The 24,321-nt window shown below is 47.5% G+C and overlaps 1 protein-coding gene across 3 annotated transcripts in view; it reads left to right on the forward strand.

The window, feature by feature from the left end:
• Positions 1-24,321, forward strand: part of PTPN4 (protein tyrosine phosphatase non-receptor type 4) — a 51,616-nt gene that overhangs the window by 22,868 nt on the left and 4,427 nt on the right. For 2 of the 3 annotated variants that reach the window (XM_044273194.1, XM_044273193.1), the window contains exons 10-24: positions 5,429-5,516; positions 7,848-7,936; positions 9,099-9,162; positions 9,932-10,104; positions 11,706-11,774; positions 15,790-15,924; positions 16,265-16,438; positions 19,387-19,519; positions 20,848-20,931; positions 21,262-21,318; positions 21,552-21,708; positions 21,913-22,079; positions 22,292-22,382; positions 22,997-23,058; positions 23,578-23,724. In XM_044273194.1, the coding sequence (XP_044129129.1) occupies positions 5,429-5,516; positions 7,848-7,936; positions 9,099-9,162; positions 9,932-10,104; positions 11,706-11,774; positions 15,790-15,924; positions 16,265-16,438; positions 19,387-19,519; positions 20,848-20,931; positions 21,262-21,318; positions 21,552-21,708; positions 21,913-22,079; positions 22,292-22,382; positions 22,997-23,058; positions 23,578-23,724 (1,690 nt within the window). The remainder of the gene's footprint in view (positions 1-5,428; positions 5,517-7,847; positions 7,937-9,098; positions 9,163-9,931; positions 10,105-11,705; positions 11,775-15,789; positions 15,925-16,264; positions 16,439-19,386; positions 19,520-20,847; positions 20,932-21,261; positions 21,319-21,551; positions 21,709-21,912; positions 22,080-22,291; positions 22,383-22,996; positions 23,059-23,577; positions 23,725-24,321) is intronic. The other variant, XM_044273195.1, reaches the window with a different exon arrangement.

A 24,321-nucleotide genomic window follows, 5' to 3' on the forward strand; every position in this document is an offset into this window, starting at 1 on the left:
AGTGAGATGTCCGACCATTTTTGAGCACAAAAGTTTTGAAGGAGTTCACTTGAGATGGTTTGTGGCTCTTATTTATACATAAATCGCCCACAATCACCTAGCCTAAGTCGAGTCTCTGTGCATATGGGGGTTGTCAGGACCGTGGCATTGTTGCCGCACCTTCTGGTCTTTCAGAATGTCTCTCCCGAGCAAGAGTAGGACGTCAGCATTCATGTCCATAGGAGGAATCTCACTAGCTAGATGTTTAAGGTGGGAATGATGGTATGCAGCTTCTGGAGAAGGAATTTCATCTCTTTCATCTGGTATCTGATCGCATTCGATTAATGTTGGCAAGGGTATATGAACGTTCCCGTTAATGGAGGAGAAAAGGTATCCAGTGGCTCTTCTGCCATAAGTCTCTACACGACCAGAACAAGTGTTGAGGGTGTACGGTGTTGTTTCCCCCATAATGCCGAAGATCTGAAAGAATTTGGGTTTCGCCAGAGACCTATTGCTTTGTTCATCTGTAATGACGTACATCCTGGTGGCCTTTTCAGATTGCCCTTCTGGGTAGATGTTGACCAAACACACTTTAGCACAGCACTTGGAACCAGTCTCCTTGCCACATATTTCCATACAGGAGGAGGAGACAGTCGTTGTAGCTAGCTCTTGAGCCGGCGGCTCCCCGTCATGAAGTGCGACGGCATTGGTTGCAGTATGAGGTAGTGCATTGTCTGGAGGCAAAGTAGGATGCATTTATCCAACATGCTGCATTCTGCACACCTGATAATAGCTTTACAGTCTTTTGCCATAAGATCTGACGAGGCACAACACGTAACACACTCCAAGCTCTTTGAGTGTCTCTCTGCGTTCTTGCAAAGTCTTTGCCCTGAGCCCACGACATTGGGTCTTTTGTGAATAGGGCACATGCGATTAGGGTCCTTTTCTTTAAGGACGGGGGTGTCCTTCCTAGTAGTGGAGGTTGTAATAAGTGGGACATTTGTTTTCCTAACTGAGACTGTTCCCCTTAAGTCTCTACGTTTACTTGTTGTGTTGTCATACCTTGAGCATGAGGGTGAAGCAGGCAGAGTGGATTCTGTGAAGTCAAAGCTGGGATCATTCTTCTTCCGAGCACTGATGAATCTGGAAAAATTTGAGGGAAAAGACACGTTGTGTTCTCTCTTGTATCTGGAGCCCTGGTCTGCCCATTTTTCTTGCATGCCGTGTTGTATGTTTCGACCCAATTGGATTCACACCATGGGCAGTATCAAGGTAACTCAGTCATGGCAGACGTGGGTCCAGTTTAGCCAATTCTAATTCCTTTAGTAGGTCGCTCAGATCCTGGAGCTTGCGATTGTCCTTGCCAGTTATCTTTGGGAAGGCTTGAAGTCTCTTGAATAAGGCGCTTTCTATAGCTTCAGAACTGCCATAGGTCTGTTCAAGTCTCTTCCATGCTGCAGCGAGACCTTCCTCTGAGTGACATGCATGAACTGCTCTTAAAGGGAACCTGTCACCGGGATTTTGTGTATAGAGCGGAGGACATGGGCTGCTAGATAGCCGCTAGCACATCCGCAATACCCAGCCCCCATAGCTCTGTGTGCTTTTATTGTGTAAAAAAAAAACTGTTTGATACATATGTAATTTAACCTGAGATGAGTCCTGTCCCTGACTCATCTCACGTACAGGACTCATCTCAGGTTAATTAGCATATGTATCAAATCGTTTTTTTTTTACACAATAAAAGCACACAGAGCTATGGGGACTGGGTATTGCGGATGTGCTGCCATCTAGGAACCCATGTCCTCAGCTCTATACACACAATCCTGGTGACAGGTTCCCTTTAATGTCTTTGTGTTCTGCAGATTCTGGGCCTAACCAGTTGACAAGCAAGTCAAGTTCTTCCTTGGCAATGAGGTCACAGCTTCAAAGTTCGATTTCCAGGCTCTGTAGTTTTCAGCACAGTCTTCATACTTTGAGAGAGACTAATGTTAATCATCTCCCTGCGCATCAAGTATCTGGCAAAGTCCGACATGTCTGCTCTCCCTTTCCTTGTTGCTGGATTGCATTGTGGGGTCTCTGGGGCGTGTAGGGGCTCTGGCATATAAGGCTTAGATTGATCAGGACAGAATGATGTGGCATAAGGATTAAGCTGTGGTTTAGTCTCTGGAGGATCAGCTGGCCCGAGGCTAGAAATTACCTTGTTATCGGTGGGTGACGATATCTGGTGCTCTGTGGGTTCACTAGTTGGTGATTTAGAAGTGGCATTGGTACATGCGATTTAGCAGGAGGAGCAGGCGATGATTGCCTTAGCACACATCTGGCAGAGCGGTCAGCTGGGTCTCCCACTTCTTCTGGGATCAAACCGTCTAGGTCGGTACCTTGTCCTAATGCTTGTCGAAGACCTTCAGTTTGGCTAAGGTGGCTGCTTCTTCCCTTTCTGTTTAGAGACTTTTTAGTTAAGCTTCTGCCTCTGCCTCCATCTGCACAGTGTCTGCTCTCTTCTTTGCGATCTCAGCCTCCATCTCTGCTCTCTTCTTTGTGATCTCAGCCTCCATTTCTGCTCTATTCTTTGCGATCTCAGCCTCCCTCTTAGCAAAGGAACTTCTTAAACTAGGATCCTCTGCTTCTGCCCGGATCTCTATAATCTTGTCATGTAACGCCGACCTTCCGGAACAAGAGGTTTTAGAAGATGAAAGCGTATATTTGGTTGCAGTTGATCGATGGTATCTCGCCTCCTGCAAGTGTGCGATGTGGAGTTCTGCCTTGTACTAAGGCATCCTTCTCTTTGAGGAGATTCTTTCTCTCTCTCAGCCCTTCTGAAGCATCATCAAAATCGGAATCGTTCAGAAAGGTGATGTACTTTGCAGACAGTCACTGATAGCGGACATAGGTGTTAAACGATTCAACGCTGTGATTAAATTTGGTGCATCATTGTTATAGCGTAAAAGAGCTGCTATATAGTGTTCAATTCTTTGCCATAAATCATTTAAATGGTCACGTAACTCTTCTTTGGTTGCATCAAAGTTCTCTCTAATCTGCTTCCTGTATATCTGAGTTTTTGGAAGCAGGGTGAGTTTCTGTATGTTCAGTGACCGAGAAATCCACGGAGCCTCTTGCGGACATGTTATTCCTGTTTAAGTGGTACTGTCTCTTTAAGAAAGGATATCAGCTTATTCACTGTGCTTATGAAGCCACGTGCATGTAAGATGGCGGACAGCTTGCAGACTGCGTGTAGACATGCAAAGACTGTAGATTTAGGCTTCGTTTTGACTATTCTGCCACAGATGTACGTTAGAGAAGTCTCTGACTGCTTGTGAGTGGTAAACTCTGTACAAGCAATGGTAGACAGCTGAACTCACTAATATCCCTAGGTCGTGGTACCAGTTACATGTGATAATCCAGTGAGGAGCATACAATGGAGATGCTTTTGGTAATTTATTGAATTTACCTTGAGAAAAGACACATTGAGGATATTAGAGGTCAAAACGAAATGCTCTCACCAGCTCTGAGTCTGCTGCAGAAGAAAAAGCACACAGGAACCGAGAGAACAGGATGTGATGTCACCGAAAGGGGAGGAGTAGACAGGGAGCAAAGGGCAAATGGGATTTACATAACACATTCAGGAAAGCTATAACCAGAATTGGCATTAGCAGCATTACATAACATGGTAATCTTAAATGGAAGAATTAGATGCTGGGACAGCACACATTCACTTCTATGGGTCCAGGGCTGCGTGAAAAACGCAGAATATAAAACATGCTGCGATTCTCACACAACGCAGAACTGATGCGTGAAAAAATACACTTACGTACACAGACCCTTTGAAATGAATGGATCAGGATTCAGTGCTATGCGTTCACTTCACGTATCGCACCCGCACAGAAAACTTGCTTGTGTGAAAGTGGCCTAAGGCGTTGCTAGAGAATCGCAGCACGTTCTATATTCTGTGTTTTTCGCGTAGCCTTGGCCCCATAGAAGTGAATGGGGCTTCAGTGAAAAACGCATTGCATCCGGGTGTAATGTGTTTTTCACTGATGGTTGCAAGTGACTGAACTTGTTGCGAGTTTCACTGAACGCATCCTGACGCAATCCGTATCGTTCGTGTGAAAGAGGCCTAAGTGTATATTCACATGCAACAGATTTGTTGCTGAAATCTCTGCGACTTGAAAGTCCTTCCATTCATGTGAATGGGGTGGTTGTTGTAGCAGGTGCATGGAATTCTTCAGACCTCTCTCAGATGAATGAGGCCGGCGCAGAATTTTCAATATACACTAACGGTAGCTGATTGCAGGGTTGTCTCTCTCATGGGCACTTCCCTTTCACCTCAGCAAGCGGAGATATTGAAAGTGGTGAGAAACTGAAACTGAAAGGGCATCATTTACTGGTTTTCATACTTCATAAGTCTGCTGGACTAACGCATTAAATTTACTCAAAGTCAGTGTGTGCGGAGTCGAGTCTGGCGCTGTCCCCTCCTGCTTAGCCCCGCTCACTTTTCTCATCGGTTTTGATGTGGCGAGAAGTGTGAACAGTGCGGATATGCTGTGCGCTGTCCTTTTTTAATTTTTTTACTCCATGCAGCGATGACATGCTGTACATCTACATGACTGCTGCAGCCAATCAAGTGTTTGCATGCAGTACAAGTCAGCATCCCTGAAGACACTGGATGTGCTGCACATCATCGCTGTAGGGAAAGTAAACCAGTGGCTGGAGCAGCAGTAGTGCTGAGGGGAGTTTACAGCTAAGTAGCCGCCTTCTTTTTATATATTATAACATTTTACGGATGTAAGCTTCATTTGCAAAAACTCTTGGACAGCCCCTTTAATTGTACTGATTGACGAGCTTAGACGGGTGGACAGATGCTATGGACTCTAGCACCCGGTTAGACCAGTCCTGGAGCACAGTCATAGACATCAGTAGAAATATAAACCGCAGCTGCCAGCCTAGGATTCCTCAGCCTCCTGACCTCTGTGGTGTGGACACCCGCCTTACACCTCCCTGCGTCCATGTGCCAATGACTAACTCTGCCTTTTAGGTTGTTGTTGGACGTCAGTTGAGCTCTCGGGAACATTTCGTATGGCAAGAGTTTCCCTGGTGTCACGCAGTGAACGGAACGCATGATCCATGGTATAGTCAGGTTTTGTTTGGAAAACCTTCAGAAGTTGAACCTTCATTAGGGCAGCTCCTCCCTAATCTCTACAGAGCCGACACCGATGTCTTCTCAAGTCATTCTGCCGTAAACTACCACCGGGTACAATATATGTCAACTGTGAAACCTGTTCACACGCTGCAAAAACAACAGCGCAGGTGTTCGGGACAGCTGCTGAGTCTTGTGTCCACAGAATGCTCTTTATGTGGCTCATATATTCTAGATTTTTGTAGCAGGTTTTAGTCTTGCATTGTACAGTGCTTCTGCAGGCACTGACGCGTTTTATGATTTTGTTTTTCTCAGAGGCCTGTCTCCAGCAGAGGCGGAATTCAGTTATCTAAACACTGCTCGCACTTTAGAGCTGTATGGTGTGGAGCTGCACTACGCACGGGTAAGTGATCGGAAGTGATGTGTCATGGCTGGAAGCAGAAGGAATCTGCAACTCGGTCCTGTTTATGTGCCAACTGGATAAAGGAGAACTAGTCGGTGAACTGATTTTGTGTACATACATTACTTATCCTGTACTGATCCTGAGTTACATCCTATATTATACTCCAGAGCTGCATTCACTATTCTGCTGGTGCAGTCACTGTGTACATACATTACTTATCCTGTACTGATCCTGAGTTACATCCTGTATTATACTCCAGAGCTGCATTCACTATTCTGCTGGTACAGTCACTGTGTACATACATTACATTACTTATCCTGTACTGATCCTGAGTTACATCCTGTATTATACTCCAGAGCTGCACTCACTATTCTGCTGGTGCAGTCACTGTGTACATACATTACTTATCCTGTACTGATCCTGAGTTACATCCTATATTATACTCCAGAGCTGCATTCACTATTCTGCTGGTGCAGTCACTGTGTACATACATTACATTACTTATCCTGTACTGATCCTGAGTTACATCCTGTATTATACTCCAGAGCTGCACTCACTATTCTGCTGGTGCAGTCACGGTGTACATACATTACTTAACCTGTACTGATCCTGAGTTACATTCTGTATTATACTCCAGAGCTGCACTCACTATCCTGCTTGTGCAGTGTATATAAAATGCCCTGTGTGTGTATGTGTGTGTGTATATATATATATATACATATATATATATATAATGTCCTCCTTTGTATTAGTGTGTTTTTCTCCCTTATAGTATTTATAATGCCCCCCCCCCCCCCCCAGTAATGCCTGCATTAGGGTCCATTCACACATCCTTATGTGTTTTGCGGATCCGCAAAACACGGACACCGGCAATGTGCGTTCCACATTTTACGGACCACACATCGCCGACACTCTCATAGAAAATGCCTTTTCTTGTCCGCAATTGCGGACAAGAATAGAACATGTTCTATTTGCTTTGCGGATCTGGAAGTGTGGTTCCGCAAATGCGGACGCGGACAGCACATTCCGGCCCCATTGAAAATGAATGGGTCTGCACCTGTTCCACAAAATTGCGGAACTTATGCCGACCCATTTTGCGGATGTGTGAATGGACCCTTAGTGTGCATAAAAGAACAAAAAATAACTTTGTCTCCGCCTGTGGCCCGAGTGGATGACCTGGCACAGGCGGTTGCAAACACATCACCATGTCCTCCTGCACCCCTTCTTCATGTCATCCTGCGAGACCCGGCGCGGGTCGCACTGATGTCATTGTGATCTCCCACCCTGTTCTACTGCCTCATAGGTTTCAGGCCTAGTGGAAAGGACGGGAGCCATAGACTCCTGTGGCCCTCATTGAGCTGGCCTCAAGTGACCCTGCTGCCTAGAACCCCCTGCAGTTTGGCCCCCTGGCCAACTGACCATCCCCCACGCTACACTACTGAAGGCGGTGTCTGTGTGTACACGCTGCTACCCCCCCCCATAACTTATCTGCATCTCATTTCCCAGCCTTGACCTTTTGGTTTTGATGTTTCCTTTCGTACAAGTGTTTCCTTCCTGCAGTGTTTCTTTGCGCTCCGATGCGAGCAGTGAATGAAGAGCGTGTCATGAGGACAAGCTCATGGTTATTGTCTGTTTGCATTGCTCATGCCGTGTTCTCGCTGCGCCAGGAACCTTCAGGGTATTGCTGTCTCTTGTGTACAGGTTCGTTACTGAGCCGCAACCAGATCCTTCCACTTCATACACTGCGTTACTCCTCTGTCACAGCAATTTTACCATTACTTACACCTGTGTGTATATATGTCATCTGCTACTCCTGGTATTTATCACTTCTCCACCTTCCTATTTCCAGCAATTACCTTACAGGGCTCCACCAGCAGAATAGTGAGTGCAGCTCTGGAGTATAATACAGGATGTAACTCAGGATCAGTACAGGATAAGTAATGTATGTACACAGTGACTGCTCCAGCAGAATAGTGAGTGCAGCTCTGGAGTATAATACAGGATATAACTCAGGATAAGTAATTTTTGTACACCGTAACTGCACCAGCAGAATAGCGAGTGCAGCTCTGGAGTATAATACAGGATGTAACTCAGGATCAGTACAGGATAAGTAATGTATGTACACAGTGACTGCACCAGCAGAATAGTGAGTGCAGCTCTGGAGTATAATACAGGATGTAACTCAGGATCAGTACAGGATAAGTAATGTATGTACACAGTGACTGCACCAGTTATTTTTCTGTTCTTCCATTATTCAAAATGCAGAGAAACTTGCAAAATGAAACTTTGTTTTTGAGGTTTTATGTAATGCCATTTATTTTAATTTTTCAGGATCAAAGTAACAATGAAATCTTAATTGGCGTTATGTCGGGTGGCATTGTCATTTATAAAAACGGGGTGCGGATTAATACTTTTCCATGGTAAGAGGGGAGTTTATCAGTCTGATACCTAACTTCCTAAATTGTAAATGCATAACTATAGTAAAGGAACACTTCGGGCAAATTCAATACATTGGGGAAGGTTTACTAAGCAAAATGTGGCACAGCTCCGGCAGACCGTACCGCGGCATACGTACAGGCGACAGCTCTATTGTGTCTTTGTGTGCCTCTCTAAAAGTGCACCACGTTTTATTTAAGTGGAAACGTGTACGATACTCTTCCAGGCAAGGTACATTGCCGGACAACCACAACCAGTGTGAAGCCACAAATACTGATGATACATAACGGACAGGATGGTAGATGTTCCCCCACACGGTGCCAATAGCAGCAATTTCTCCAGCATAAAACAAGGCTTCCCACAACCACGTCAGTGAAAAAAAATGATGGCTGCTGAAATGGGGAGACGCAGAAACGCGAAAAACGTAGCCATCATTAGGCCTGGGTTTTGAAGGGTTAACTGTATAATGCTGTATGTTGGCATTTTCCTTGTCTCATCACAACCATCTGATCACCTCGAGCCCATGCAGGGGAAGTCTAGTGTTAATGGGCCAGGACCACCAGGGCGAGGGTCCGCGTAGATCTCCCAGCGGCACCTGAGGGGGGGGGGGCGATGATGTCCCATAGGTCATACTTGTCATCCATGCTGCTCTGTGACACAGGAGGGGCTGTAGATAGCCCCCAGGAGCCGGGAATGTCCAGTTACTTGGGGCCTCGGGAAGCGATCCTTGGGAATGTTTCTAATCTCTCCGCAATCCGTCCCCTGTGATGTTCCTGGGCGACATCTTCTCGATTGCACACAAGGATAAAAATAACCAGTCTTTCTGTGGTCGGTGAAGGTCACTGGATTCGTGGAGGGTCTCCTCAGCTGAAAAATAGGTCATAGTCAAGGGGCCTCTCATCTGTGTCCTGGGGGAACAGCAAGTGAAGCGCAAACTGTCAGCGCGAGAGACCCCCACCATCACCAACGCCACCCTGATCTTATCCACAATCTGTATCAGGGGGTCCGGTGTTAGCAAGGATTCTTGAGGAAAAGCACATGAGATGTCTTGCTATGTGACGTGAATATAGACGACTGTATACAGCAGAGCTGGCTAGGTGCAGCATGTCCGGCTGTTGTTTCATCTCATGTTTTCTGATTTTTCAGGTTGAAGATTGTAAAAATTTCCTTCAAATGTAAACAGTTTTTCATTCAGCTCCGGAGAGAACTGGTAAGTGGTCGGCGTCGCATCCTGGAGGGGCTCATTCCTTTTACTACATTGCACTTGGTGTGAACAACAGGAGCCATATTAGACAGGGGTGCACATGACCGCTTCAGACATAGTTCTGTTGTGTTGGGGTACACACACATTCTATAGGGTTGGGGTGCACACATATCCTCGCTATAGGATTGGGGTGCACACGTTATAGGGTTGGGGTGCGCACGCATCTTGGTTATAGGATTGGGGTGCGCACGCATCTTGGTTATAGGATTGGGGTGCGCACGCATCTTGGTTATAGGATTGGGGTGCGCACGCATCTTGGTTATAGGATTGGGGTGCGCACGCATCTTGGTTATAGGATTGGGGTGCGCACACGTCTTGGCTTATAGGATTGGGGTGCGCACACGTCTTGGCTTATAGGATTGGGGTGCGCACACGTCTTGGCTGTAGGATTGGGGTGCGCACACGTCTTGGCTGTAGGATTGGGGTGCGCACACGTCTTGGCTGTAGGATTGGGGTGCGCACACGTCTTGGCTGTAGGATTGGGGTGCGCACACGTCTTGGCTATAGGATTGGGGTGCGCACACGTCTTGGCTATAGGATTGGGGTGCGCACACGTCTTGGCTTATAGGTTTGGGGTGCGCACATGTCTTGGCTTATAGGATTGGGGTGCGCACACGTCTTGGCTATAGGATTGGGGTGCACACACGTCTTGGCTATAGGATTGGGGTGCACACACTCTCCTGGTGCTGACCGATGATATTTTCCTATTTTTCAGAATGAATATCGAGAGACGTTGCTGGGATTTAATATGGTGAATTACCGAGCCTGCAAGAATGTCTGGAAGACGTGTGTAGAGCATCACACCTTCTTTCGGCTCGACTCTCCACTGCCACCACACAAAAACTTCTTTGCCCATTATTTTACATTGGGTTCCCGGTTTCGGTACTGGTAAGTGTTTCAGATGAAGACTGTAGAAGGAAACTAGATTACTGCCACCGTTCAAATCTCTTATGGGCTGCTGACATGGCGTAGGTGACATCCACATCGGATTGCAGACCCTGCCCCCTGAAAATGTACGTCCAATATAAGTAAAGGCTGTAGCAGCCTGGTCTTGTGTCTGAGTGATTGTAGGGTCTGTTCTCAGGTCTGAATGAATTTTGGGGTCTGGAAGTATTTTGCCATCTGGTCTGGGGTCCGAGTTAACTTTGTGTCTGTTCTGGGGGTCTATATTTAGCTTTAGCAGGCCAGGCTGAGGTTTGATTGATTTCGAGGCTCAGTCCAGGGTGTGATTGATTTTAATGGGGCGGTCTGGTTCCAGGCCTGTTCACCCGGTTGCAGCGGTGACTGGGCGGTGCACCGAGGAGACCAGGGACTGGCTGCAGTGCTCATGTGTTGTCCGAGGTGATGGGATCTTCGCTAATACTAGTAGAGCCCTCTGCCCTGTGGTCTGCAGTCACTGATGCTGTTTTCTGTGCAGTGTATTTTGCAAATGGAAAAAATAGAAAAACAGCTTTCCCATACTCCTGGCCGAAAAAGTATTTCAGTAATGTAGTGATCGTTTGTCAGATCAAAGGGGTGGTCTCTCTTCAGCCAATGGCAGAAATTCTGTTTAGGACCGTTTTCACTTGCTTGTGCTGCTACTAGAGAAGATGCTAATTTAAGAGGCCTGGGTGGTGCCCATGTACCTGGATTTACAGCGAGAATTGCTCGGGCAATGAACCGTATGTTTCTGACTCATCCCGTTTCCTCCTCGCTGCCCCTGTCCGCTTGCCTCCATTCATAAGTGTCAGATATTTCACTGCTGTTTGACAGGCCCAAGTGTGCTGGCAAAGCGTCCGTGTCTAAAAATGATCTCGGCCACATCTTGGCTCAGTGATCTGGTCACATCTGCCTCCTCCAGTCTTCCCTAGGTCAGCTCTTGATCACAGAAGAGAGGACATTTCCAGTGGTATCCCCCTCGTCTTGGTCTAGAAGTGCGCTGACACATGAGACCCGGCCCAGCACCTGCTGCTTACAAGGCTCATGTTTACTCCCTGCAATCCAAGTCAAAGTGTTGGTTCGCTTTGAACTATTTAGTTGCCTAAAGTCAATGTCCGTCTTTAATTACAGTTTTCTTTTAGGTCCGGGTTAATTCCTTAATCTGTAAGGAGTGCACAGAGGTTTCATAAAGAGCTCTGAATTCCCTGCATTGACATGGAATTATGTTATGACCCTTGCTGCTTGCAGGCAGCGGCACCCTCTAGTGGTGGTTCGCAGGCAGCGGCACCCTCTAGTGGTGGTTGCAGGCAGCTAGAATTCTGTCATGTAACTCTATGGCTATGGAGAGGATTTGGAGCGCTCTGAGACAATTGGTCTCTGACCACACCCCTTCCCCTTTTGCAAAAATATATATTATGACATGATGATAAAAATGAAGGACCAAAATAACCCCTTGAGGATGCAGATATTTGTTTCATGTTTTTGCACTGGTCACTCTAATGGCCGGTGTGGCTTTCTGTACTGATGACATAATTTCTGCCGCGCCCTGATTCATGTGCCGCTCTTTGCAGTGGGAGGACGGAGGTGCAGTCCGTGCAGTATGGGAAGGAGAAGGCCAATAAGGACCGAGTGTTTGCCAGGTAAGACGCCGTAGCACTGATGCCTCAGCTTAATTCTGTACCAGGCAGCAGAAGATGTCATACATTTATCCCGGTGGCGCATGTGGTGAGAGAGATTTGGCTTCTCTTGCTAGACTTATGAGTAAGTTTCCTCCTCCTTATGTCCCCTTTAACACTGCTACTTTCTTAGAGAAACAGTGCCACACTTGTGCATAGGTTGTGTGTGGTATTGCTGCTTAGCCCCATGCATTTTAACAGGGCTAAGATGCAATACCAGACACAACCAGTGTACAGGGGTGGCACTGTTTATGGGGAAAAAAAGCTGATTTTCTAATTCTAAACAACCCCTTTAAGTTGGTGCATTTTAAACCATGCCCCCTTCTCCAAGATATTTTTCAGTACTGCCTAGTGAGGCACAAGAAGTGCCTAAAAGATGAGGTGCTGAAAGACACGTGCACCAGTTTTTTTTGGTGCTTCTGTCATTTTTAACAACACCATATCTGCAACCAGCTCTGGCAAATGGAGGGTTAAACCTACTGCAAAATTGATGTTCAGCTTTGTGGTAAACTTCAGAACGCGTTGCTGGGCTCAAGAGGAAATGCAGAAGAAAGTATAAGTGGGCGGTGGCGCCCGGGCGCTCAAAACTGTTTATTAGAGTCACAAATACCTAAGATTATGCGGAGCTCCGGACACCAGGCCTGTCGTGAAGTGCAACTAGACCCCCGGGTCATGCTGACCTCTCCAGGTGACTCCCATCAGCATCCTCTCCCCTGGTACCAGATGTATCGGCCGTGACTGGACCCCAGGCTCTTGCTGAGCCCGCCAGGTGACTCCCATCAGCATCATCTGCCCGGTACCAACTGTATCGGATGTGACTGGACCCCAGGCTCTTGCTGAGCCCGCCAGATGACTCCCATCAGTATCCTCTCCCCTGGTACCAGATGTATCGGCCGTGACTGGACCCCAGGCTCTTGCTGAGCCCGCCAGGTGACTCCCATCAGCTTCCTCTCCCCTGGTACCAGCTGTATCTGATGTGACTGGACCCCAGGCTCTTGCTGAGCCCGCCAGGTGACTCCCATCAGCATCCTTTGCCCTGGTACCAGCTGTATCTGATGTGACTGGACCCCAGGCTCTTGCTGAGCCCACCAGGTGACTCCCATCAGCATCCTTTCCCCTGGTACTAGCTGTTTTGGCTGTGACTGGACCCCAGGCTCTTGCTGAGCCCACCAGATGACTCCCATCAGCATCCTCTCCCCTGGTACCAGCTGTATTGGCGGTGACTGGACCCCATGCTCTTGCTGACCCCTCCAGGTGATTCCCATCAGCATCCTCTCCCCTGGTACCAGATGTATCGGCCGTGACTAGACCCCAGGCTCTTGCTGAGCCCGCCAGGTGACTCCCATCAGCATCATCTGCCCGGTACCAACTGTATCGGATGTGACTGGACCCCAGGCTCTTGCTGAGCCCCCCAGGTGACTCCCATCAGCATCCTCTCCCCTGGTACCAGCTGTATCGGATGTGAATGGACCCCAGGCTCTTGCTGAGCCCGCCAGGTGACTCCCATCAGCATCCTCTCCCCTGGTACCAGCTGTATCGGATGTGAATGGACCCCAGGCTCTTGCTGAGCCCGCCAGGTGACTCCCATCAGCATCATCTGCCCGGTACCAGCTGTATCAGATGTGACTGGACCCCAGGCTCTTGCTGAGCCCGCCAGGTGACTCCCATCAGCATCCTCTCCCCTGGTACCAGCTGTATTGGCTGTGACTGGACCCCAAACTCTTGCTGAGCCCGACAGGTGACTCCCATCAGCATCATCTGCCCGGTATTGGCTGTAACTAAACCCCAGGCTCTTGCTGACCCCTCTAGGTGTCTTCCATCAGCATCCTCTCCCCTGGTACAAGCTGTATCGGCTGTGACTGGACCCCAGGCTCTTGCTGAGCCCGCCAGATGACTCCCATCAGTATCCTCTCCCCTGGTACCGGCTGTATTGGCTGTGACTGGACCCCCCAGGCTCTTGCTGAGCCCGCTAGGTGTCTCCCATCAGCATCCTCTCCCCTGGTATCGGCTGTGACTGGACCCCAGGCTCTTGCTGAGCCCGCCAGATGACTCCCATCAGTATCCTCTCCCCTGGTACCGGCTGTATTGGCTGTGACTGGACCACCCAGGCTCTTGCTGAGCCCGCCAGGTGCGTCTCATCAGCATCATCTGCCCGGTACCAGCTGTATCGGCTGTGACTGGACCCCCCAGGCTCTTGCTGAGCCCGCCAGGTAACTCCTATCAGCATCCTTTCCCCTGGTACCAGCTGTATTGGATGTGACTGGACACCAAACTCTTGCTGAGCCCGCCAGATGACTCCCATCAGCATCATCTGCCCGGTATTGGCTGTAACTAAACCCCAGGCTCTTGCTGAGCCCGCCAGGTGACTCCCATCAGTATCCTCTCCCCTGGTACCGGCTGTATTGGCTGTGACTGGACCCCAGGCTCTTGCTGAGCCCGCCAGGTGCGTCTCATCAGCATCATCTGCCCGGTATCGGCTGTAACTGGACGACCCAGGCTCTTGCTGAGCCCGCCAGGTGACTCCCATCAGCATCCTTTCCCCTGGTACCAGCTGTATCGGCTGTGACTGGACCCCCCAGGCTCTTGCTGAGCCCGCCAGGTGAGTCATCAGCATCATCTGCCCGGTACCAGCTGTATCGGCTGTGACTGGACCCCAGGCTCTTGCTGAGCCCGCCAGGTGCGTCTCATCAGCATCATCTGCCCGGTATCGGCTGTAACTGGACGACCCAGGCTCTTGCTGAGCCCGCCAGGTGACTCCCATCAGCATCCTTTCCCCTGGTACCAGCTGTATCGGCTGTGACTGGACCCCCCAGGCTCTTGCTGAGCCCCCCAGGTGACTCCCATCAGCATCCTTTCCCCTGGTACCAGCTGTATTGGCTGTGACTGGACCCCCCAGGTGACTACCATCAGCATCCTTTCCCCTGGTACCAGCTGTATCGGACGTGACTGGACCGCAGGCTCTTGCTGAGCCCGCTAGGTGAGTCTCATCTGCCCGGTACCAGGCGGCCATAACAACGTAACATGATGTCCTGTTGGAATTGTCAGAGGCTTCTCTTATTGGTTGTATGACACAGAAAACTAAGGAGCAAATCTGCGCAGCCCCTCCGCAACAGCAGGGATTATTTATATTTTTTTATTCATTTATTTTTTATTTTTTTTAAGTTCTGCATCTTTTTAATGCATTTTATTTCTTCATTCCTTAAAATTTAGGATCTCTGCTCGCTGCCAGTGAATGGGAGCATTCTCCATTATTTTTAGAGGCTGAATGTCTGCCCTGTCCATGCAGCTGGTGGGGTTGTCGGTGTGTCAGTGTAGATAAGAGCATAATTCCCAGCACAGGAGAGAGATTTGTGCTGCTGTTGTGGGGACTGATACATTGTAGCAAGGTCGTCAGTGGTGTGAGCAGTATGTTACCATTTAGTGACTGCAAGCAGAGATCTTGAAGAGATGAAAATGCAATATAATTTTGAAGGATGCAGAACTTCTCTTTATATGACAATTGATTTCTATAAATCTGGAAAAGCGACCTAAAATTTCAATGACAGGACGCGGCGGTTTTACAGAAGAACAGTCAGCTCGGCCACGTTTGCCCTTTAAATCTTTGTGATATAAAAATGATACAGATAGGAGGTCTTGCATTTTCTGTGTGGATGCGGGGGAGGTGTCGCCAACCGAGTGGACAAGGTTTACACATTGAACTTGTAAGGCAGCTGAGAAAAGCGCGATGACGGTGTGCGGTTTGAGGCAGAAGGCGATGAATTTCTGGGTTTGTGCACAAAATCCATCTAAAGATATTTTCCCCGATATCTAAATGGAGCCTCGCAATGTTTGACGTCGACTGCTCTGAAGTGTCAGTCCTCACTGTAGTCCTGGCATTGTGTTCGTGAAGCCCTGAATATTGAGCACTGTCTAAGCTGCACCCAATTTGCAGTGCATCTGTGCTGGGACAGATCTGAAGTTGATGATTCTTTCTCCACAGGTCTCCCAGTAAACCATTGTCACGTAAACTGGTCAGCGATATGGACTGGGAGGTGGTGAGCAGGAATTCCCTGTCCAATGAGAGGCTGGAGACCCAGAGCCTGCCGTCCCGCTCGCCTCCTGGAAGCCCCAATCAGTACGTAGACACACATTCCTGGATCATCCTGGACTTGTCCTCTTCTCTGTCTGGGAAAGTCGGGTGACATGGCGGCCATCAGACCTCCCCCAGCTTTTCATGCAGTCCTGACTGGTAAATCTGCTTATCTATCCTGGTGCAGGAACCGCATATCGCTGCAGATTTACCTGTCAGCGGTCATGGAAAGCAGACTGACGGCCTGTAGAGGTGGTTATGCTGGTGGTCACCCAGCTTTCCTGGAATCAGAAATATATACAAGAAATAGCTGAGTTTAAATGTCTGACAGAACAGGATGATGGGAGTTCTTTTGTTCGGGTTCTCTGCCCATCCTTCTAAGCAGGTTTTTCCATTGTAGCCGGAACTCCACGTTCACTCAGGAAGGCACGCGGCTTCGGCCATCGTCAGTCGGGCACCTGGTAGACCACATAGTCCACACTTCTCCGGGCGAAGTCTTCACAAACCACAGGTCGCCATCCTCCACACAGGCCAACAGCATCATCCTGGACTCTCCGCAGTAAGTTTTACGAGCTGTGGTGGTGCGACTGATATAGCGGTTATTTGGCTTTGCCCAGTTACGTGTGATGAGCAGACACCGGGGTGAGAGCTGCTCACATGCTGCGAGAAGTCCACACCAAGCCAGTAAATGACACCCTGAAAAAATCGGATAGGGTCAGACTCTATAGTGTGGTGACACCTTGCTTAGTGGCGTTAGGACCAATGTTCCCTGTAGGCCTTTGTAGTTAGTGAGCAGGGCAGTTATGGACGTGGACACTGCTCCCTCTAGCCCAAATATTAAAGAAACCAAATATACAGGACAGATCGCATCCAGGCAAATAGCATTAAACAGCATCCTGGGATAGCGCAGTAAAGGTCAATTTCTTCATCCCTGGTGGCCTAGGGCAGTGAAGTTGTTGATATCAGTAAAGGTGTCCGCATCCCTTGGATCTAAGCTGAGTGTCAGCAGACCTTCTGGGCTTTGGCATTTAAAGGATGCATGTCTGTTACCCTGGTGTTCTTGGGCAGCAAAGGATTTAGTGTCATAATCCATGGTGGTCTAGGGTTGTCAAGGGGTTAATGTCAGAATTAGGCTGTCCAGGGGTTCATTTAAGTACCTTTGATGTCTAGGGCAGTGAAAGGGGTTGATGTAAAAATCCCTGGAGATCTAGGGTAGTGAAAGCATAATTTCTGTTTACCTGCCTATCTTTGACAGAAAAGGGGTTTAATATCTGTATCCCGGGTGGTCTGTGGCAGTAAAGGTGTTGGTGTCAGCATCCCTGGAAATTAAGTGTCAGTATAACTGCTATGACGGTGAAAAGGGTGAGTGTCAATATTCCTTGTGGTTTCGAGAAGTGAAGTGGTTAATGTTAGAATCCCTAGTGGTGTAGAGCAGTGAAGGGGATAATGTAACAATACCTGATTGTCTAGGCCAGTAAAAATGTAAGGATCCCTGGTGGTCTAGGGCAGTAAAGGGGTTAATGGTAGACTCGCTGGTGATCTAGGGCAGTGAAGGGGTTAATGTAGTTGAGAACATTGAGTATGTTAACCACTTCACATCTGGGCCATTTACCCCCTTCCTGACCAGGCTTAATTTTGCTAATCTGACGTGTCACTTTATGTGGTAATAACTTTGGAACGCTTTTACTTATCCAGGCCATTCTGAGACTGTTTTCTCATGACACATTGTACCTCATGACAGTGCTAAATTTGAGTCGATATATTTCACCTTTATTTATAAAATAATCCCAAATTTACCAAAAATTTTGAATAATTTGCAATTTTCAAAGTTTCTAGTTCTCTGCTTTTAAAACAGAAAAGTGATACCTCATAAAATATTTATAACATTCCCCATGTGTCTGCTTTATGTTTGCATCATTTTGTAAATATTTTATTTTTTTAGGACGTTCGAAGGTTTAGAATTTTAGAATCAATTCTTAAAAGCCCACTTTTAAAGGACCAGTTCAGGTCTTAAGTCACTTTGTGAGGCTTACATAGTGGAAACCCCCCATAAATCACCCCATTGTAGAAACTACACCCCTTAAGTTTTTCTCAAAACTGATTTTTACAAACTTTGTTAACCCTTTAGGTGTTCCACAAGAATTAAAGGAAAATGGAGATGAAGTTTCTAAATTTCACTTTTTTGGCAGATTTTCCATTTTAATCAATTATTTTCTTTAACACATCGAGGGTTAACAGCCAAAGAAAACTCAATATTTATTACCCTGATTCTGCAGTTTACATAAACACCCCAGATGTGGTCGTAAACTAATGGCAGGGCGCAGAAGGAAAGGAGCGCCGTATGGCTGTATATATCTATATGCTGTAATATCCTGAGCTCCCTCTAGTGGTGGCTGTATATATCTATATGCTGTAATATCCTGAGCTCCCTCTAGTGGTGGCTGTATATATCTGTAAGCAGTAATCTCCTGAGCGCCCTCTAGTAGTGGCTGTATATATCTGTATGTAGTAATCTCCTGAGCTCCCTCTAGTGGTGACTGTATATATCTGTATGTAGTAATCTCCTGAGCTCCCTCTAGTGGTGACTGCATATATCTGTATGTAGTAATCTCCTGAGCTCCCTCTAGTGGTGGCTGTATATATCTGTATGTAGTAATCTCCTGAGCTCCCTCTAGTGGTGACTGTATATATCTGTATGTAGTAATCTCCTGAGCTCCCTCTAGTGGTGACTGCATATATCTGTATGTAGTAATCTCCTGAGCTCCCTCTAGTGGTGACTGCATATATCTGTATGTAGTAATCTCCTGAGCTCCCTCTAGTGGTGGCTGTATATATCTGTATGTAGTAATCTCCTGAGCTCCCTCTAGTGGTGGCTGTATATATCTGTATGTAGTAATCTCCTGAGCTCCCTCTAGTGGTGACTGCATATATCTGTATGTAGTAATCTCCTGAGCTCCCTCTAGTGGTGACTGCATATATCTGTATGTAGTAATCTCCTGAGCTCCCTCTAGTGGTGGCTGTATATATCTGTATGTAGTAATCTCCTGAGCTCCCTCTAGTGGTGGCTGTATATATCTGTATGTAGTAATCTCCTGAGCTCCCTCTAGTGGTGGCTGTATATATCTGTATGTAGTAATCCCCTGAGCTCCCTCTAGTGGTGGCTGTATATATCTGTATACAGTAATCTCCTGAGCTCCCTCTAGTGGTGGCTGTATATATCTGTATGTAGTAATCCCCTGAGCTCCCTCTGTTTATGCAGAAGATTTGGAGCTCTGTATCGGACAAATTGTTATCTGCTTACTATAAAGATGAAATTATGAACATTCACTCAGTTATAAAGCATCTGGTGATATTATAGCATCTGGTTTCCTCACCAGTTACATCTAGAATTATTCTTCATTAGCAGATGGCTCTGTCACCTGTTTTATATTCCAGTGCTTAAATCTCCCAGCATTCCCTTGACATGTGGTGTCTACTTATTTACTATATGTTCTGCTTCATTCACAGATCACAAGACACCTCCTTGGAGGCCCCCCCACCTGCGCTGCCCCCAAAACAGTCTAAGAAGAACAGCCAAATCTACCAGTCGCAGGAGCTGGACAACCACGTCAGCGAGGGCTGGTCTCCCGAGAGATCCACAGTGAGTGCGCGCTGACCCCGGGGTCTCACTTCTCTGCATGTCCTTCCTCTCACCCGCTTTTAGTGGAAGTCATTGTGTATGATGAGATCGCTTCTCCTTTCCTCTGCGCTGAAGTCTTATTACAAGTGAAACTGGTTCCCCACAGAGAGAATGAACAGCACTGCGAGGAACCCCAGTGTGAATGCACTATTATACGGCCCCCAATAATATGGCTCACCACCTTCTAGCCGGTTGCAGAAAAAACTGTTTTCAGCTATTCATCACATTTGTCTGTTCCTGGAAATGCTGGGTGAAACATGAGTATTACTGCGGATAAGGAGCCCTGATCACTATTTTTTATTTTCCTAATGCCCCTCGTTTCCACGCTGTTAAAATACTTTATCAGGACTGCTGTTCATGCGCACAGGAGTCCTCTCCATTATGTTGGAACAGCACAGCAGTCCGGACGGTGTATTTCAGTGCAGCTCTGAGTGCTGACGGCGGGGGAACAGGTGGCAGTACGAAATAAAAAAATAGTGATACGGACTGCTTATCTGCTCTAGATAATAGTCCGAAATCAAGCGTCGTATATGTAAAAAAAACGCAGCACTCACTCGTCTTCAATTATGCTGGATTTATTCACCAGCAAAAATGTGACGTTTCGACCATCATGGTCTTTCTGGCACCACCACAAGAAAGGTTTCATTTTTTCGTTGTGCTGCTATTAAAAAAATTTCTAGTCCAAAATCAAGGTGACAGATTCTCTATAATAGATTTCCTATAATATTCCTAGTACTGCTGGGTGATAACCAATATGACCACATTCACAGCTCCAGCAAGGGTCGCCACAGAGCTTTCCTGGTGTCCTGAATGGCGTGGTTATGTAGTGATATCAAGACTGAAAGCTGGACAGATTGGCCCTCCGTATCCCTGGAAAAGATGAGGGCAGCCACCAGGGAGCTGTAATGGAGGCGGCTCCTCAGTCAGCATCCAGCTTTCCCAGACTCCTGAGGGGAAATCCTTCTAGTTGTGCAGATAATATGGCTGATCGGGAAAATTAGGAGCAGCCGTTATAATATGCGTCGTTACAGCGCCCACATGGGTTGTCACCCAGCCATCCCAGATTCCTAAGCCATACAGCTAAGACAGTTCAACATGATGGAATTAATGTTTCTATTCACTGACAGCTAGCTTGACAAGGGTGAGGATTAAACAGAAAGTAGAAAGTAACGTAAAACGAAGTCAGAGGACCAGAGAGATCCTGACAATTGTAGACCCCCTTGTGATGTGTCCCTGGGGGGATTGCTCCTCATGCCGCTCTGTTAACGTGTCCTGCCTTTTTCTTGCAGCCCAATGGCTTTGTGCCCCACGACAATCTGGTTCTGATTAGAATGAGACCAGATGAGAATGGGCGCTTTGGATTTAATGTTAAGGTAAGAAGCTCTGTAAACCCCCAGATCTGTGTTAGGGGGCATATCCCGATGTACGCCTCTGTGAATGCTAGTCTGTGGGATATGGCGCACTGCGCGTCCCTGTAAGAAAATGGCGTAGTCTACTGATGGAATAAAACGTATACCGGCCCAAGGGCCTTTTTTGGGTGAATGGACGTCTATAGATACATTTCATGTATACGCAGGGAGATTTCCCAATGTGAATTCAGCTGTATGATCGACTAGTCATGTCACATGATGCCTCATCACACAGGAGGTACAGACCATGTACCGGCCGGACGTCCTCACTGATCCATTGTTCTTCTTGTGCAGGGCGGCTATGATCAGAAGATGCCGGTCATCGTGTCCCGCGTGGCTCCAGGAACCTCTGTACGTAGAGCTCCATACATGCATAGTCTGCATAGTCATAAACCTGCGCAGAATTGGGCTGTAGCGTACATTGGAAAGTCACCCCGTCCTAATTCATGTCACATGGGCAGCGGTTTTGTGAGGCTTCATTCCGTCATCTTGGGGCACACCCCTCCCTTTCCTGACTATAAAGCTTTCGGTACAATGTGTCAGTAGCTGTATGTCTGATGCCTGTGTCTCATCTCCTTTTGCAGGCCGATCTGTGTGTCCCCCGTCTTAATGAAGGGGATCAGGTTGTACTGATCAATGGCCGGGACATATCGGAGCACACGCACGATCAGGTTGTCATGTTCATTAAGGCGAGCTGTGAGAGGCATTCTAGGGAGCTGGTGCTACTGGTGCGACCGAATGGTGAGTCCCGCCTCATGTTTCTATACAATGTCCTCATTTCGGGGGGCCCTAAGAACAAGGACGTATACAGTGTGTACTATAGAGAGCCCACCTGGGGCACCTCATGGGCCTACAGACAAGGGGGTCCTTATGGCGGTCTCGCCAAGCTCTGCCATATCACACAGCCGCTGTCCCTGCTCTCATCACCTTGTGTTTCTGTCTCAGCCGTCTATGACATCGTAGAAGAAAGGATGGAGAATGAGCCGGATTTTCAGTACATCCCCGAGAAGACTCCTATAGACTGTGTCCACTCGGAGGACGACGCTTTGAGAGAGTCCATGATCCAGCTGGCGGAGGGTCTGCTCAATGGCACGGTCCTAGTGCAGTTCGATGTAAGGAGCCACTCGCCCTCCATGTATTACTGACTAGAGGTTGCTCCATTGTGTGGCACGGTATACAGGGGTGTGCGTCACCCATAGGTTCCCACTGTAACGAAACCACATGGCCGTCTTTCATTTCCTCATCATTTCAAAGATCTCTGTTGCCAGTGATGCTCATCTTCAAAAATGTGTAATTATTATTATTTTTATTTTTTTGCATTCAGCAACTGTACAGGAAGAAGCCGGGGATGACCATGTCTTGTGCCAAATTACCTCAGAATATTTCCAAAAATCGATACAGAGACATTTCACCTTGTAAGTGCTGCTCTCTGCTCCGAAGCTTCTCACAACTAAAGGGACAGAACTGTAGGCAATATTCTTTAAAGGGGTTCTCCGGGAATTACTGAAATAAAATTACTGAAAATATCTAAATATTACTTTATTATAAACACATTTCCAAATAGATTTTATTATTTATAATGGGGGGGGGGGCAAGAATCAGGGGAAATAAACAAAACCCGTCCTAATAACACATCAGGACGGGTCAAAGCAGTTCTCTAATGAGCTGCCTCCGCTCTCCGCACTTCTCTTGCTGTCATGATTTTACAGCTGGTAAGATATCAGCCGTGTGGTAACAGAGCAAAGTGATAGGACAGAGAAGAGCGACAGCTCGGGGCTGTGGAGATGTAGCAGAGTCCGTACAATCGCCCACCTGTCCTCCTCTCGGAGCCTGAAGAGCCCACCCTGATCTCGCCTCTTGCTGTGACGCATTGTAACGGGGTCTGAACCTGTGCCAGTCCGATATGATCAGGACCAGTGTTCAGTCTGCAGTGTTTCGATTCATTGACAGCAAATGCAAATATTGATAAATCTGAGTAACTGAAGCAAATTTTTTATTTGTGTGTCATTTTCTGTTCTTGTTTCTGCAGATGATGCTACACGGGTCATATTACACGGGGGCGACGATTACATCAATGCAAATTACATCAATGTGAGTGACCGCTCCGGAGGGTAACGCAGTGAATATGGTTCTGCAACTTTCCTAACAGAATTTGTTACAATTCCTCACTCTCTTTTTAAGGTTTTTGCTTGCTGTCAGTGAATGCAGATCTCCTTCTTGAAATTCATGTTTTAAAATCCATGACCAGCTGACAGAGGAGCAGAGCTCTTTACTGCACCCATGTCCGTTTGAACTGGACGGATCTTCATCTTGCAAATGATTTAATTCACTGACAGCAAGGAGAGATCATGAAAACAATGAGACATTGGGACATAGTGATTGATCTTCATTCTCATTCATAATGGTGGACACCGCGGCTGCAATGTTCCACCTTTCCTCATGACTTTGAAGTGATTTGGCAGCGAAGCTGGAAATCTGCGCCTCTGTTTTCACATAAACAGTCCGTCCCCGAAGGCGACCGGCCGAGGGATTCATCGCCTCCGGATCTGATCGGCTCCTTCCAGTAATAAGGACCTTTCCCGACTCATGATTGTTATTGTTTCCCTGCAGATGGAGATACCGTCCTCCAGCATAATCAACCGGTACATCGCCTGCCAGGGGCCGCTGCCAAATACCTGTCCAGACTTCTGGCAGATGACCTGGGAGCAGGGCTCGTCCATGGTGGTCATGCTCACTACGCAGGTGGAGCGGGGGAGGGTACGTTCTCCTCCAGCGTCTTGGCTGAGCCCTATGAGATCCCTCAGCCTTCATGGCTGGAGAAGATCAGGAGTCAGCGAGGATATAAACATGATATATCCCACAGAATAACTTCTAGTTCCACTCCCGATCTTGGGGGCTGCAGCCATGTTTCCAATATGCCAATGGCTGCAGCTTTCTGGGTGCAATAGTCTGCATGTTTCTCCAGTCTTGAATGTTACACTACTGCTCGTCCAGAGCTCATGTACTCCCTTTCCCCCCTGATTGATCTATTTATTCACCATTTTCACAATCTCTGCCTCCTGTCACTGACTGGGAACATCCTTGTTGAGATTCAGGGGCTGAATACTCATCCTCACACAGATGAGGGTTTGTTACAGTGTAGGAGTCAATGCAATCTTCTGTGAGCTAAAATCAGGAGCTGCACAAATCTTCTATCCCGGATGTCCAGAGGATAGCACTTTGTCTCAAAACTCCACATTAATGCTGATCTACCCCAGGTAAAGGGTAGATATTACACTGATACAGTGTAACAGACCATCATCTGTGAGGTTACATGGATTTTTAAGTCTGTGAATGCAGACAGAAATGTTTCTA

This window comes from Bufo gargarizans, unplaced genomic scaffold (assembly GCF_014858855.1).
Source record: "Bufo gargarizans isolate SCDJY-AF-19 unplaced genomic scaffold, ASM1485885v1 fragScaff_scaffold_45_pilon:::fragment_2:::debris, whole genome shotgun sequence".
NCBI lineage: Eukaryota > Metazoa > Chordata > Amphibia > Anura > Bufonidae > Bufo > Bufo gargarizans.